This window comes from Octopus sinensis, linkage group LG5 (genome assembly GCF_006345805.1).
Source record: "Octopus sinensis linkage group LG5, ASM634580v1, whole genome shotgun sequence".
Classification (NCBI taxonomy): Eukaryota; Metazoa; Mollusca; class Cephalopoda; order Octopoda; family Octopodidae; genus Octopus; species Octopus sinensis.
Genome location: NC_043001.1, coordinates 116,167,111 through 116,185,373, shown reverse-complemented (window position 1 = coordinate 116,185,373; position 18,263 = coordinate 116,167,111). Strand labels below are relative to the sequence as shown.

The window sequence follows — 18,263 nt, the reverse complement described above, 5'->3', positions numbered from 1 at the left end:
TCATTCACACATATCTATTCATATATGGTCGCATGCATGTGCGCACGCACACACACACACACTTACTCTCTCTCTCTCTCTCTCCCATTCTTCAACATCCACTTTTACCATTGGTCCTTATCTATGGCAAGATCAGTAGCTCCACAAAATCTAATGTCACATCTGGCTAAATCTTTACTAAGATGAGGAATGTTAGTCTTTCACAAACTTCCTCCAACATGTGTGTGTATGTGTGTGTGTGTGTGTATCGTCCACACTCACTGTATTTCACAACTTAATTACTCTCTTTACTCTTTTACTCTTTTACTTGTTTCAGTCATTTGACTGCGGCCATGCTGGAGCACCACCTTTAGTCGAGCAAATCTACCCCGGGACTTATTCTTTGTAAGCCCAGTACTTATTCTATTGGTCTCGTTTGCTGAACTGCTAAGTGACGGGGACGTAAACACACCAGCATCGGTTGTCAAGCAATGCCAGGGGGACAAACACAAACACACACACATACATATATATATATATACATATATACGACAGACTTCTTTCAGTTTCCGTCTACCAAATCCACTCACAAGGCATTGGTCGGCCCGGGGCTATAGCAGAAGACACTTGCCCAAGATGCCACGCAGTGGGACTGAACCCGGAACCATGTGGCTGGTTAGCAAGCTACTTACCACACAGCCACTCCTGCGCCTAATTAGGTGTACATGTTTATAAGATACACCTCAGTTTTGGTTGGCCCTTTTTTGAATGACTTAGAATTCATAAGATACAAAGTGATTCGGTGGCACGTAAAAAGCACCAACCGATTGTTGCCATTGCCAGCCTCCCCTGGCACCTGAGTCGGTGGCACGTAAAAAGCACCCACTACACTCACTGAGTGGTTGGCGTTAGGAAGGGCATCCAGCTGTAGAAACACTGCCAGATCAGACTGGAGCCTGGTGCAACCTCCTGGCTTCCCAGACCCCGGTCGAACTGTCCAACCCATGCTAGCATGGAAAACGGACGTTTAACGATGATGATGATGATGATGATGATAGTTTTGAAATAAGTTCCCATTATAAGATATCCAACACAATAAATAATAAATACACACACACACACACACACAACACACACACACACACAACACACACACACACACACACCTGCTGTGTATTTCAGTGTCCAGCTTTTATAACAAGTGCACTATAATCATATATACCATAAAAGGCAACTTAAGAGGTTGGTGTCCAAAAGGGTATCCAGCTGCAAAACACTGCCTTAAAAGAAAAATCATACCAGTATTAAAAAAAAAGTACTTAAAAATAATTATAATTTTGATTACATACATGCATAACATATCCAGAAATGTTACTTAAAACAGAGACAAAAGCAAAAGAGGTTCTGTAAGATTTAAACCATACATCTGTTGTTTACTGAGCGGGGTCATAATTCCCACTGTGTGAAGTTAACCTTGAACAATTTCAGCTATCAAAATAACAACTATAAACACCTCTTTCTATTGGATAAGCATCACAATTTAGTCTTCTCTCACATCACATGAGAATTACTAACAATTTAGCAGCTACTTAATTACCAGCAGAAAGATCACCTCCAGTGGAATATATTCCTTTACTCTTTTACTTGTTTCAGTCATTTGACTGTGGCCATGCTGGAGCACTGCTTTTAGTCGAGCAAATTGACCCCAGGACTTATTCTTTGTAAGCCTAGTACTTATTCTATCGATCTCTTTTGTCGAACCACAAAGTTACGGGGATGTAAACACACCAGCATCGGTTGTCAAGCGATGTTGGGGGGACAAATAGACAAACTTACATACACACACACATACATATATATATATATACATATATACAACAGGCTTCTTTCAGTTTCCATCTACCGAATCCACTCACAAGGCTTTGGTCGGCCCAAGGCAATAGTAGAAGACATTTGCCCAAGGTGCCACGCAGTGGGACTGAACCTGGAACCATGTTGTTCGTAAGCAAGCTACTTACCACACAGCCACTCTACTGATATGTGTTTGAAAAATGTATTAATTTCTAATGTTATTATAAGGCTTCAGTTTCTTAGTTGTTAATTTTTTAAATTCCTTATGTGCGAGAGAAGCAGTATTAATATCTAAAACATAGTAACCTGCATATCATACTTAAAGCAGATACATCATGGAAAGCCTGTCTAAGTGCAGCATTTTTCTCAAGATAGCATCTTTTATTGGTGTACATTATCAAAGATACAAAAAAAAAAAAAAGAACATAGCAGCAGCAGGTGAAAATCGTCCAGCAATGGTGGTGGCTTTGCTAAACATGCATTTCTGCATTGTGTTTCATCTGTAGCAAGTATTCACTCATAACTGCATGCTAAAACAAAATTTGTCTTTGTAGATAATGAAAAACAGTGATTTAAAAATCACTGATGTTGCAATAAGCCAGCCTGCTGAATAAAAAGTCATTATGAGCAAACACAAGCAGTGTTAGTTCAAAATAGCAATCTATGTATCATACTTAAAGAAAGTATTTAACGGTAAATGTAATTAACTGCAGTATTCAATATCAGAACGAATATGAAGTGACATTACTAAATACCTCAATATCTTTTGTTCAATACCCTTCCAATTCAACTAATCCATGGCCCCCACCTAAATATGTGTAATGTTGAATTTCAGTGAAACCTGGATATATACCCATGGTTTAGATATCACACTGGTTCCAGATTCAGGTTTAGTTACTCTTTTTAGGGTTTCTTTAACTTTCTTTGATATGATACTGGGTGAGAAGTAACTGAATAGGGACATGGAAAATGCTTTTAAATTAAGATTTGGGAATGACTGTATGGGTAAGAAATTAGTTTCAGAACCATTTGGCTCCAAGTTTGATCATACTGTGTAGCACTCTTTGGATGAGTGCTTATTACTATATAGCATTGGGATGACCAATAGCTTATGAGTGGAACTTGGCCAATAGAAACTGGAGGGAAGGCGGCAAGCTGGCAGAAACGTTAGCACGAAGGGTGAAATGCTTAGCGGTGTTTCATCTGCCGTTACGTTCTGAGTTCAAATTCTGCCGAGGTCGACTTTGCCTTTCATCCTTTCGGGGTCGATTAAATAATTACCTATTTCTTTACTACCCACTAGGGGCTAAACACAGAGAGGACAAACAACGACAGACAAACGGATTAAGTCGATTATATCGATCCCAGTGTGTAACTGGTACTTATTTAATCGACCCCCGAGAGGATGAAAGGCAAAGTCGACTTTGAACTCACAACGTATTGGCAGACGGAATTTGAACTCACAATGTATTGGCAGACGAAATACCGCTAAGCATTTCGCCCGGCATGCTAACGTTTCTGCCAGCTCGCCGCCCTTAAATAATTACCAGTTATGCACTGGGGTTGATATAATCGACTTAATCCATTTGTCTATCCTTGTTTGTCCCCTCTGTGTGTATCCCCTTGTGGGCAGTAAAGAAATAAGAAACTGGGGAGCAGACAATCATTTGAGTGTGTGTGTGTGTGTGTGTGTGTGTGTGTGTGTGTGTGTTTGTGTGTGTTTACATGTGAAACAAGAGGATCTGAGAGAACTAGTGATTAAATGTATGGATATAGAGTAAGTTCAAAATGTTGACAATGTGGAATAAATTATTTAGGCATTAGGAAGAGGAAGAAGTATTATGTTTCAGATAGAACCCTTCATTAGAAATGTTATTCTCCATTTTTTTTTTTTCATGACAAAATAATTTGTTCCACATTAGGAACTTTCATATGTGTGTATTTGTTTGATTGCCCTTGCAGTGGGAAATGTGTAGCTAAAGATGTTGAGGCAGCAGATGAAATAGGGAAAACATTGGATTGTAGTTTAAATAATAGGCGCAGGAGTGGCTGTGTGGTAAATAGCTTACTAACCAACCACATGGTTCCGGGTTCAGTCCCACTGCGTGGCATCTTGAGCAAGTGTCTTCTGCTATAGCCCGGGCCGACCAATGCCTTGTGAGTGGATTTGGTAGACGGAAACTGAAAGAAGCCTGTCACATATATGTATATAGATATATATATATATGTATGTGTGTGTGTGTGTGTTTGTGTGTCTGTGTTTGCCCCCCTAGCATTGCTTGACAACCGATGCTGGTGTGTTTACGTCCCCATCACTTAGCAGTTCGGCAAAAGAGACCGATAGAATAAGTACTGGGCTTACAAAGAATAAGTCCCGGGGTCGACTTGCTCGACTAAAAAAAAAAAAAAAAAAAGGTGGTGCTCCAGCATGGCTGCAGTGAAACGAGTAAAAGAGTATATATTTAAACGACACTTGTAGTAGTGGCTGTGTGGTAAGTAGCTTGCTTACCAACCACATGGTTCTGGGTTCAGTCCCACTGCGTGACACCTTGGGCAAGTGTCTTCTACTATAGCCCTGAGGGCCAACCAAAGCCTTGTGAGTGGATTTGGTTGACAGAAACTGAAAGAAGCCCGTCGTATATATGTATATGTATATATATGCATGTGTGTGTAAATGTTTGTGTGTCTGTGTCTGTCCCCCCAACATCGCTTGACAACCGATGCTGGTATGTTTACATCCCCGTAACTTAGCGGTTCGGCAAAAGAGACCAACAGGATAAGTACTAGGCTTACAAAGAATAAGTCCTGGGGTCGATTTGCTTGACTAAAGGCAGTGCTCCAGCATGGCCACAGTCAAATGACTGAAACAAGTAAAAGAGTAAAAGAGTACACCAAAAATCTTATTACATGACAGTACCAACTTTACTTGGAGCTGGTCAAGAAAGAATTAACAGAGTAAAATACTGTGTCAATATGATGAGGTAGAACTGGACATGTTTTGTGTCTGTGTGTGCGTTGGTCATTTTGTTTGTGTGTTTATGTTCTGTGACTGCTTACTGTGTTGGTTCAGTCATGTTGAATATCTGGATTTCTGTTGCCTGCTTAACTGGTGAAGTCACTTGCTGGCCATCTCCTGGCTATCTCTCTCTCTCTGCTGTCCTTTGAAGGATTGCTGCATTTATAATGGTCATGACAGCTAGAAGGACAGACATACCACAGGAGAAATTCCTACCTATATAGGTCGCTTCCTGTCCACTTGAACCTTAAATGACATGGCTGAGGTCGAAGGGAAACCATCCATCATTTTTTGACAGGATAAAGAAATTTCTTTCACACCTGTTTAGCCAGTGGTGGATCAGCTGAGCAAGAATCTTTAGATTCGGTTTCGAATCTCAACTCTGGAAAAAGGAAGTGTTAGTTTTTACACCCTCTTATCATATATGTTCTGTGCATTACACTAGGACACTAATTTCCTCTGTGTGTGTGTGTGTGTGTGTGTGTGTGTGTGTGTGTATGTGTGTGTGTGTGTTGTGTGTGTGTGTGTGTGTGTGACACCTGTGTCATCTCTTGTGAAAGGTAGGTCCAGTTTGCTGGACATTGTTGTAGAGCTGAAAAAGAAGTAATTTCTACTCTTCTCCTCTGGAAGCCATCTACTCGCAATACCAGAGGGCGCACACCACTCTCCTACCCTGATGTAATCTCCAGGGATACAGGCATCCAGCAACAGGACCTCCGTAATGCCATGATGGACCGTGAAGTCTGGCGTAGCATGGTAAATTCCATTGTCTCGACCACGGTCGAACAATGATGATGATGACACACAACCATACAATTGTACATGGGTGATTCTGTTAGAAATGGAAGCAAAGTAAGGAATTCAATACATATGTGTTTCATTAACCTACTCACCTATATATATGTTGAGTGTGTGTATGTGGTTTCATTAGTCCACTATTACTGTATGTGGATCTGTTTATTTAGCCCACCCCCTCGTATGTTATTGTTTGTATATAAGTGTGTGTTTCATTATCCTCTCCTATTGTATGTTTCATGACAGCATTCTCCTCTATATCGGTGTGTGCATACGTGTAGCTCATTTTCTTATATATCAGTGTGTGTGCATTTGATTTACCAACTCACTTGTATATCAGTGTGTATTTATTTTTAACTAGCAGTATCGCCCGACGTTGCTCGGGTTTGTAAGGGAAATAACTACATAAGCATTTTTAGAGAGTTATAGCCAAAAAATAGCAAAAAATGCATTAAAAATGAAAAAAAATGATAGCAAATTCTTTTTTAAATCGTTGACTCATCGTAGACATTTTTAGAGAGTTACTTCCCTTATATAATAGCAAAAAAAATGCATTAAAATGGAAAAAAATGATGGTAAATTTTTTTTAGAATCGTAGACTCATCATAGACACGCGCTAATACCCAGAAGGGCTCGATATGAATCACGACTATAAGATATCCGCTTTTGGTTAAACTGCACCGCAAAATGTGGAAGTAGTTAGGAATCTAAATCGTAGGAGACAGACAGCACACAACCTCTCTTTTATATTTAAAGATGACAATGTATGTCTGTTTTTGTGTTTATTTGCTTACCTCAATTTCCTTATATTATTGGTGTGTGTGTGTGTGTGTGTATTTGATTGCCTCACTCTCCTCTCTAGATGGATACAAGATAGTGTCACCCCTTATACGATATTAAATCCAGAATGATGACCTCTCAGTAATTCAGCCATTCTACCACACTAAACCACCACTGCTATCATTAATATAAAATCAATAAGACCATCTTATTTCATATCAGCGCATTTCTGATCCATTAGATGAGTGCTACCTTCTTTGTTGCATTCTGAAACGCAAGAGCTGAACTGTCAAAACTAGATTTCGTTTGATTCATTCATTCACATAAACCTGGCTTATCTGTCAGATGTTATCAGTATCTTTTTATTCAAATCTTTATAAATATCTCAACAGCTCAACATTGCATCTGCTGTTTCATAAACCTTTCATGTTCTTCCTGTTTATTGGACAGCTTCCTGTTCTAGTGAAGTGAAGAAGATAAAAAAAAGATCTTCAAGTTTGTTTTTTAATCTTCTTCACTTTCTTCATAGCAAGTTTTTGATATTTTTTTTTTATAAAAACTAGTACAAAAATACTGTTTAGTAAATATAGAATGAGTTATTATTTTGGGCTTCCAGAAATTAAATGAAATTTGTTTTTAAGTTAGATTCTACCTGTCATGCATTGCTACGTTGTTAAGATGTATGCTTTGCAACTATATTGATCCGTGTTCAATCCCAGTGCATAATACCCTGGGCATATAGATATCTTCTACTGTAGCCATATGTTGACCTGTGTAGAAGTTTAGTGTGTGTGTGTGTGTGTGTGTGTATGCACATGCATATGTGTATTTCTGTAGAAAGATGTGATGAGTAGTTTCTCTTAACCAGACAGAAATACATATCAGGGTCCGTGTAACCAACTAAAGACCCTGTACATCAGTGCTCCAGCATGACCACACTCCAATGACTGGAATCAACAGAGTAAAAGAGTAGTTGTCTTAGTTCTATGTCTGTCTGTCTGTCTGTTTGTGTATGTATGTATGAAAAAAGAAAAGACCATTGCTGTCTCTTGCACACACATACAAGTGTGGTCTGGTAGAATGTATCATGTGCCTTCATTAATTGTTTTCAGTGTTTGTGCAGTCTGTGTAGTTCTGAGCAGGCATAGGCACCCTCTGCTCATCTTATTTTTGATTCCGCTGGAGGGAGAAATAAGACTTGCACCAGTATATGACTGGTACTCTTTTACGCTTGAGTAAACTGGAGTTACATGAAATAAAGTACCTTGCTCAGAAACACAATGCACTGCCTGGTCCAGGAACCAAACTCACAACCGCATGATCATGAGATCAACACTAATTATTATCACATTACACACACACACACACACACAATTTCTCTCTACTATCAGACTTTGTTATTTCTACCTTCACTTTTCAAGCAAACTTTCTTTCTCTAAAACTATCTTAATGTCATGTTCCATATTATCAAGGATTGTCAGACTTCTTAGAGTGCCAAAACGAAAATTGATGTGTGGTATTTAGTTGCAACTTATTACATTTTAAGTTCAAATTCCTCCAACTCATAGGTGCTTAGCCTTTAATTAGAAGATTTCTTTGTCTGATGGTGAATCTATCTGAGAAATCCATTATTGTTATCTGATTCAGTTCAAATTTGTAAAATTTTTTTCTTTTTCTTTTCATCTAGGCATTCGGAGCCAAGAATTGGGGATCTAATGAAGAGAAATGCTCCTTTCCTTAAACTATATTCAGAATATGTAAAGAACTTTGATAATGCCATGAATCTTATGAATGAATCAGCAGAGAAATGTCCCAAATTTGCAGCTATTGTGAAAGAAATTCAGGTAAGGGAATTCAATTTAATTTTATTCATTATTCAGAATTTTCATAAATTAATTTCATTAAATTATTGTGAGTCATTTCTGGTAAAAAAACTTGGAAGTTTTTGTGACACATGCACTGTAGCAGTATGTACAATGGGTACATCAGAAATATATTCTCATAAACGTGCATATGGCTCACTTATTGGGAAGGCCTGATCTTCATAGCAAACTGGAGATTTTTAAAGTACAACATGTGTGTAATCATCATCGTTTAATGTCTGCTTTCCATGCTGGCACAGATTGGATGGTTTGACATGGAGTTGGCTAGCAAAGTGCAATCCAGACTCACACTGTCTGTTGTGGCATGGTTTCTATGGCTAGATGCCCTTCTTAGTGCCAACCACTTAACAGAGTGTGCTGGGTGTGTTTACGCAGTACCAACAGAGGTACTTTTTAAGTGGTACTGGCACCTGAATGGACAAGCCTGTATGTGTGGATGACTGCGATTTTATTTAACTTGATGTGTCTTATCAAGTACAGCAAATCGCTACATCTTCCGGTCCCTTGTCATTTCCTCAGCAAGCTCCAGTGTCCCGAAGATATATGTATATATATATATATATATATATATATATACACACACACACACACACAAGACTGTGCCCCTAGTATCCATCCAGTTTTTTCTTCTAGACAACTCCACCACCTATCTTCTTTCTCATTGCAGTCGAATATGAGCACAACTACTTATTTTTCTTTACTACCAGGAACCATTTCATTTCTTACCCATCCTTCATTTTCGATAATCTCTTCACCTGCATTTTACAATGATCACCCTTAACCACATCTCTCTCTCTCTCTCGCTCTTGCTCTCTCTCTCATCCTCTCCCATCCTTCCTTTGTCTACTGTTGTAGCAAGAGTCATTGACACCCCTGGGGGATTGAAAGAATGGACTAGCTGAACTCTTATAAAGAGTAGTGGTTGGTAGTAGTCAGAGAGAGCATTTTGGTAGTATCGTGAAGTACACCTTGTGAATACATTGATTAAATCTCAATCACTGCATAATTTATCTATACCCACCTGTGGCAGGATATAAAATCTACCCTACCATTGTTACTTTTCTCTTGCTCTTCACTCCCTCTTTTCTGCACTTTCAGTCATATTGTATTCTCCCCTCCTTACTCCAACTTATGCATCATTGATCTCACCCCACCACTTAACCAACACTCACTAAATCCACCCTTTAACCCTACCCAGTTTCTATAACTGTCACCTGTTCTTTAGCTTCCTTACTTATTATCCATCATCACTAGTTTTTCATTATATTCATCCATCCATCGAATCCCCATCTTTAACCATCTCTCACTCTCATATAGTGGAAACACATAGTTTAGTGGTTAGGGTGTTGGACTCATGATTGTAAGATTGTGGTTTCAATTTCTGGACTGGGCGATGTGTTGTGCTCTTGAGCATAGCACTTCATTTCATGTTGCTCCAGTCCACTCAGCTGGCAAAAATGAGTAATTCTGCAATGGACCGGCACCTTATGCAGGTGGGGAATTTATTTACCAAGGAAACCAGGAAACCAGCCCTTATGAGTCAGCATGACTTGAGAAGATAACTTTACCTTTTTTTACTCTCCTGTACACTCTTGCAACATCTGCTCTCCTTGTATCTTGAGGGTTCACCCTAACCCTTCATCACCACTATTTTAGCTCTTTCCTGCTCTACCCCAGCCACTCTCATCTTTTCTTCTATAATGTGAATAGACATGTTGCTCCTCTACAGTAAGTTATCAGTTCCATTGTGGCCTCTTCTTTCATACTTTGACCTCTTTATCTCTGAGCAGAAAGCTCCTTCTCTCTCTCTCTCTCTCTGCTGTAGCCTCATTCAGCTGAAGGGGATCTTAGTCTGGTTCAGCAAAAGAGAACGATAGAATAAGTACTAGGCTTACAAAGAATAAACCCTGGCAATACTCCAGCATGGCCACAGTCAAATGACTAAAACAAGTAAAAGAATAAAAGAATATATAGATGTATATCATCATCATCATCATCATCGTCGTTTAACGTCCGTTCTCCATGCTAGCATGGGTTGGACGGTTCGACCGGGGTTCTGGGAAGCCAGAAGGCTGCACCAGGCTCCAGTCTAATCTGGCAATGTTTCTACAGCTGGATGCCCTTCCTAACGCCAACCACTCCGTGAGTGTAGTGGGTGCTTTTTACGTGCCACCTGCACATATATATATATATATATATATATATACATCTGTTGCCTTCAGTCAAACAAATCGACTGCAGGACTTATTCTTTGTAAGCCTAGTACTTATTCTATCAATCTCTTTTGCTGAACTACTAAGTTACAGGGGATGTAAACACACCATCCTCAGTTGTCAGGTGATGGTGGGAGGACAAACACAGACACACAAACATATACATATATACACATACATGCACTCATGAACTGTATGCATATTTAGGTGTGTATGTGTGTGTGGGGGGGGGTATGGTGACTGGGAGAATGGCATTAATGAATATGGTGTTTCGTGGAATAGTAATATTGGGAATGATTTACAACATTCTTCAGGTCTGTCAATGTTTCTATATTGAATATTTGAATATATTGGAATTGTAATATTGGATTCAGACAAAAACAATTATTTCTCTGTGTGACGTGTGTGTGTGTGTGTGTGTGTGTGTGTGCAGGTGAGTGTGTCATAATGTGAGCTTGTTAATGATGATTGTTGTGGCAAAGGTTGCCTGTGGAAAAAATGTCCCCTTCTCTCTCTCTCCCTCCCCCTCTCTCTCTCTCTCTCTCTATATATATATATATATATCATCATCATCGTTTAACGTCCGTTTTCCATGCTGGCATGGGTTGGATGGTTTCACTGAGGTCTGGGGAGCCAGTGGCTGTACAAGGCTCCAATCTAGATGATATATATATTAATAAAGTTTATAACATCCCCTTTTTTCTCTCTCTTCTACTTCCACTTTTCTCCTTTTGTCGCCACCATTCACACCTACACCGACATTCACACCCTCTCACCATGCCTGACCTCCACTCCTTCCTCCAACGCCTTCAATCCCTTCTCTCCTGTCTTTGAAAGAACTTTTCTTCACTCATTCCCTTCCAGTCAGTTTAATATGTGACCACGTGTGTATCGTTGGCGATTTTATTTTTCCATCTTCCCTTCCTTGGACCTTTCCTTTTCTATGTTTCTGACAAAGAGCTCCGCTCGAAATGTTAAGTCCTCCTTCTTTCTTCCCTTCCTTTCCTGAGCATCCAATAACACTATACTTGTTCCACATCCTCGTGTTGTGTTTTCTCTTTGTTCATGTTTGGAGTAACTATATATATATATATATATATATATATATATATATATATATATATATATGGCACTTGTGCCCTTGCTAGTAGGGTGCCAAGAGCACCATCCAATCATGATCGTTGCCAGAGCAGCCAACTGGCTTCCGTGCCAGTGGCACATGAAAGGGCACCATTCGAGCGTGATCGTTACCAAATTCGCTGTGCTGGTGGCATGTGTAAAAGGATTCGAGCAAGGTCATTGCCAGTACCGCCTGACTGGCCCCTGTGCCGGTGGCACGTAAAAAGCACCCACTACACTCTTGGAGTGGTTGGCGTTAGGAAGGGCAGCCAGCTGTAGAAACTCTGCCAAATCAAAATTGGAGCCTGGTGCAACCATCTGGTTCGCCAGCCCTCAGTCAAAATCGTCCAACCCATGCTAGCATGGAAAGCAGACATTAAACGATGATGATGATGATATATATATATATATATATATATATATATATATATATATATATACAAAATGAGAAAATGGAGAAATATATCTAAATCAATCATCAACTGTCAGATAGTACCGAATCATATACTTTATTAAAACACTACACAATAGCAATGATATTATACATAAATACAGTACAATAATTACAATCAATATGGTGAAATATAACTAAATAAATATAACAAGACATAAAAATACATATATATATATATATATATATATATATATATATATTCCGATGGATGTGTAATGCCGGTACTCACACTCGGCAGAGTGTAAGTACCTTGAGAGAAAAGCTGGACCTAAGAAGCATCAGTTGTGGTGTGCAAGAGAGACGTTTGCGCTGGTATGGTCATGTGGCGAGAATGGATGAAGATAGTTGTGTGAAAAAGTGCCACACCCTAGCGGTTGAGGGAACCTGTGGAAGAGGCAGACCCAGGAAAACCTGGGACGAGGTGGTGAAGCACGACCTTCGAACTTTAGGTCTCACTGAGGAAATGACTAGAGACCGAGACTTCTGGAAGTGTGCTGTGCGCGAGAAGACCCGGCAGGACAAGTGAGTCCACAACCCGTGGCCTTCTACATGGGATGGAGCCAGCCTACGTATGCATACCTTCCCTTCTTGGGACACAAAACTCTACTTGTGAAGACGTGTTGAGGCAAGTGAGGATCAGAATCGAAATCGATCAATGGAAATTGCGGATGTGCTACCAGTGCCGGTGGCATGTCGAAACTCTGCTTGTGAAGACCCATTGAGGCAAGTGAGGATCAGAATCGAAATCGATCAATGGAAATTGCAGATGTGTTACCAGTGCCGGTCGCATGTAAGAGAACTTTCCGTTTCGCGACCGTTGCCAGCACCGCCCTGTTTCGTGTCCGTTGCCAGCCTCGCCTGGCCCTCGTGCCGGTGGCACATAAAAAGCACCATCCGTTCGTGGCCGTTTGCCAGCTCTGTCTGGCACCAGTGCGGGTGGCACGTAAAAAGCACCCACTACACTCATGGAGTGGTTGGCGTTAGGAAGGGCATCCAGCCGTAGAAACACTGCCAGATTTGACTGGGCCTGATGAAGCCTTCTGGCTTCACAGACCCCAGTAGAACCGTCCAACCCATGCTAGCATGGAAAACGGACGCTAAATGATGATGATGATATATATACACACATACATACATACATACATACATACATACATACATACATACATACATACATACATACATACATGCATACATCTATATATATAGTTAGAAGGAATTCAAAAATCCTGGCCGATATCAATAAAGCACTCAGTATTAAAAGAATTTGGTTAACAATATTCAGAAATTAGACACCAGTAAATGTAAGTAGAATACAGATCCCAGGTAAATCCAAATATCTTTTGACAGAATTTCAAGAAATTCAGAATATCTGACAATGAAAAAAAAATGCATATAGAGAAAATTACATCTTCATGATAAATATATATACATGTATATATATATATATATATATATATATATATATCTACAGGTTTTGTGTCTATGGTGGAAAGGATTATCAAATGATGTTTCATCTCACTCATAAGTGTGTGGAATCTCTTGGAATCTATTTCTGTATTGAACGTGAATGCGTATATGTGTGTATGTATGCATGTTTTTGCATGTGCCTATACACACACACACAGAGCTATACCACCTTGCCTAAGCAAACATGCTTTTATATTTTTAGAAGAACTTTATATTTAAAGCAACTGACCATCTGTTATTCTCACCAAACAGTCACATTTAAGGGATTTCAACCTTCTGCACTGTTATCACATGACCTTAACTGTTGTTTTTAGAATGCTCCAGAACATTCCACGACTACGTAAATATATTTCTCTGTGAAGTAACAGACTGTAGTATGCCAAGTGTTATGTACTAAACTAGTAAAGCTCGAAAACTAAAATGTATACTTTCTATTATATATTGAATATTCTCTTCTCTAGTAAATTCAAGATACTCTTTGTACACACACACACACACACACACGTGTACATGTACGGATGAGTTTACAAATGAGAAAAACATACTCAATATGGAAGTAGTGTGTAAATATTGTAGTGTTAAGATAATTTTGTTGTCCCTTGGTTTTGAATATGTTTTTGATCATGTAAATTCTAGGATCAACAGCATGTGTGATACTCTGAGTTGGGACAAAATAATCCCAGCCCAACAATGGACACACACATACCAATGAATGCACATACACACCCACACACATATACATGCATCCATACACACACACACACATACATACAGAGCAATATACACACACATGCACTATGCACATGCACGTCATTCTGAATCTGAACCAGGCATAGGAAACCTTCTTTGAGAAGTGGACCGCATGAGACATGGCTTATCATCATCAGAGAGCTTACACAACTAAAATAGTAATGTATGTTATTTTCCTTGCGAAATTTGGCACACCATTCAGGAAGGACTTTGGGCCACATGTAGCCCATGGACTGCAAACTGCAGTTTGCCCATAACTGTTTTAAATGCTTAGATTTTAAGGTTACTTTTCTTTACGGTAGAATCAGTTTTTTTATATTGGTGCTGAAACTTGGACCCTCACCAAAAAGCTTGAAAAACAAATATACAGCTACTACTCAAGAATGTAAAGTATGACTCTGAATGATACGTGGAGAGTTCATTTAGCCAACGAGCAGCTTTATCAAGATCTACCCAGAGTGACTGAGAAGATTAAAGAGAAAAGAATGAGAATCGTTGGTCATTGCATCAGGCCCCAGAAGAACCCATGTGTCAACTGGTCTTATAGAAATCAGTTGAAGGAAGAATTCATCATCATCATCATTGTTTAACATCTGCTTTCCATGCTAGCATGGGTTGGACGATTTGACTGAGGTCTGGCGAATCAGATGGCTGCACCAGATTCCAATCTGATCTGGCAGAGTTTCTACAGCTGGATGCCCTTCCTACCGCCAACCACTCTGAGAGTGTAGTGGGTGCTTTTATGTGTCACCGGCACGAGGGCCAGATAGGTGGTACTGGCAATGGCCACACTCAAATGGTGCTTTTTATGTGCCACCAGCACAGGAACCAGTTCAGCCGCACTGGCAATGACAGGACAGTGAAATAGCAAATGTGGACAAATGAAGAACATGCATGGGGGACTGTAACAGATGGCATACTTGCATGAAATCATTGAAGTGTCTGGGAGGATGACCAAACTAAACTAAAACTGAAGTTTTACCAATATACTCTTCAGTGATGTGGGTTACTTGTTGCACACATCACTGCTTTGCCTCTGAAACTTACTTTGGGTATCAACAAAGGCAAAGTGATAGAAGATTCAACAGAGAACAATGAGGATTTCTGGTCATTCCTTCAGGCCCCCAGAAGAACTTGTGTGTCAACTGGTCTTTTGGTAGTCAGTTGAAGGGAGAATCAACAGGGGAAGAAAATGTCTAATGTATGTAGACAATTTGCTTCAGGACAGTGGAATGGTAAATATTGATGAATTAAGAACATGCATGGGGGACTGTGATAGCTGGTGTGTTTGCATGAAGTCATCGAAGCCTCCAGAGGACCAATAACTCCTTGATGATGTGGGTTACTTATTGCCCACATCACTACCTTGTCTCTGGAACTTACTTTGCCTTTGTTTATACACACTTACACATATACACAGATTCTTTTACTAATTTCTCTGCAATTGAACTATTTCTCTGTGTGTGTGTGTGTGTGTGTGTGTGTGTGTGTGTGTGTGTGTGTGTGTGTGTACATGTGTGTTTTTATGTGGGGGATGTTTGAACTGTGGTGGGAGGCCCCTATTTATGTGCTGTTCATTTTGTATAATTTGTAATCTTTTTATTTGTTTTATTTGCAGCAACGCCCTGACTGTGCCAATTTAACCTTACAACATCACATGTTGGAACCAATCCAGAGAGTTCCTCGTTATGAGTTATTATTAAAAGGTTACTTGTTCTACTTCAACTGTTTCTCTTAATTACTTTGACAGATTTTTTTGTGGCTTTTTGATTTCATATATATATATATATATATATATATATAAACATACATACATACATTATATGTATATGTATACATATATATACATATATATATATATATATATATATAATGTATATATGCACTTATGTACATACATATATACACATACCTACATAAACTTATACACATAATTAAATATGTTCACACACGCTACCCACCTATATATATACATAATTACATGTGCACACACATGTACATGCATTCAAGAAACATGCAACATACATGCATAAACACACACACTCTCTCTCTCACACACACACACACACACACACACACATTTAAGTATTTATATGTATGTATGCATTTTTCCCTGCCTGAATTATATCGTTTCTGTGTTAAACATTTGTCATTGAACTTTTACACTGACAAATGTATTTGTGATTTTGTATATGGCTTGTTGGTTGTTTTTCCAAGGGATTAAATAAACCGATAAATAAACAAACAAACAAATAAAGTAAGAGGAAGAAGTAATGATGGAAGTACAGAGGTATGAGAATATGGGGGTATTGATGGTGGTGGTGTTGGTGGTGATGGTGGTGAGGTTAGTGATAAGAAGTGGTGAGAATGAAGTTGAGCCTAAAAGCTTGTCGATGGCAGTCTTGTTTCAGAGATGGAGATAGCAGTTGTCTTGGCGGCACAAGTGGTAGTTGTATGCAGGGTGGTGGCAGGGTTGGTGAGGTAGTAGTAGTAGTGGTGGTGGTGGGCAGCGTAATGGTATTACTGTTGTAGTTTATCTTTAGTAGTAATTAAAAAAAGTATTAAAAAAATTTTTTTAAAGTAGTATTTTTGTTTGTAAGGGTGGTGGTGTTGATGGTGGCCTGAGAAGTTGTTATTAGTGTGGTTTAGCCCCAGATTTATGATTAAAGGCATTCCAGTTATGACCATCCTGTCCCTCTCTTTCAGACAGGGAACTCAGAACATCATTTAATTTGTCTTTTCTATGATTGTCAAAGTGCAATTTAAAAGCGATCTCATTGCTATTTCCAGCTGTTGAGTGACCATGTAAAAGACCCTTCGTTGGTTACCGAATTGAGAATTTGATGATGGTGGTGGTGATGATGATGTTGTTTTTGTTGTTGTTTAACACTAGGCCAGCTTTGACTGTTCATAGTTTCCATCCAGGAACATCATATATCTTTTGTATCTCTAGGACTACGTCATTCAGTGTATCATTTCAGTTCTTAAAACGCTAGACTTTTATTTGAGGGAATTTGTTTGCTATTTCTAGCAAGTAGAGCAACCACCTAGGGGTTTCCTTGTTGACTCATTTTCATGATGCTGTTGCCCTTTAACCCCAGATTAGCACTTGTTAAACAGACCTATTATAAATGGCAATGGCATTCTAGCCACAACCAATCAGTCCTTCATTCAGACATGGTGTACCAAAGACAATATTGTGTGTCCTTTTTAAAGTTGATGTGATTTGAGAGAGAGAGATTTTGTTGCTATTTCTGGCAGGTCAAGAGACCATATAGGGAGGGCTCCTTCATTGGTTCACTAGTTGGTGTTGATGGGGATCCACAGTGAATGTTGGCTCTTGGTAGTTATGATTGTACTTTGGGTACTTATTAAACGTACCATAAAAATGTTACTGTATCAAGGTGTATAATATTATAATTGCTAAATAAAATTTCCTTTATATTTCAGATTACTTAAAACATCTTCCTGCAGATTCACCTGACAGAAAAGACACAGAAGGTAAAATATATATTGGTTTTATATTATTTTGTTATTCAGAAGTATCTTTTTTTGTTTTTGGTTTTGTTTTTTGTTTTTTTGAGTTTGTCAAACTGAGAGAAACCTGGGGGTTATACTTGTTGAGTTTGATAAAAGATAACAGACAACTTGCCAAATGGTTTGATGGTATATGTGCCCTGACTGGTGCTGTTCTGTATCCATGGATTACACACTTAAACTGTCACATGTTCAGTTCATTTAGTTATTACAGATCCAAGAACTTGGCTTTGCAGCCACATGGTTCCATATTTGAACCTTTTTTGGTTGCACTTTGAACAAGTGTCTTGTATTGTAGTAACTAGTTTGTCCAATACCTGTCGAGTTGAAATGGTTGGGTGGAAGTTGTGCTGACATTCACTGTGTTTGTGCATACAGGTACAAACATAGCTGTATGGTTAAAATGATTGCCTTGC

The 18,263-nt window shown here is 39.1% G+C and overlaps 1 protein-coding gene across 4 annotated transcripts in view; it reads left to right on the top strand.

Annotated features, from left to right (window-relative positions):
- Positions 1-18,263, top strand: part of LOC115211592 (FYVE, RhoGEF and PH domain-containing protein 2) — a 531,041-nt gene that overhangs the window by 483,350 nt on the left and 29,428 nt on the right. For all 4 annotated transcript variants that reach the window (XM_036503008.1, XM_029780160.2, XM_029780163.2 and 1 more), the window contains 3 exons: positions 8,109-8,265; positions 15,929-16,016; positions 17,761-17,811. In XM_036503008.1, coding sequence (XP_036358901.1) covers positions 8,109-8,265; positions 15,929-16,016; positions 17,761-17,811 — 296 coding nt within the window. The remainder of the gene's footprint in view (positions 1-8,108; positions 8,266-15,928; positions 16,017-17,760; positions 17,812-18,263) is intronic.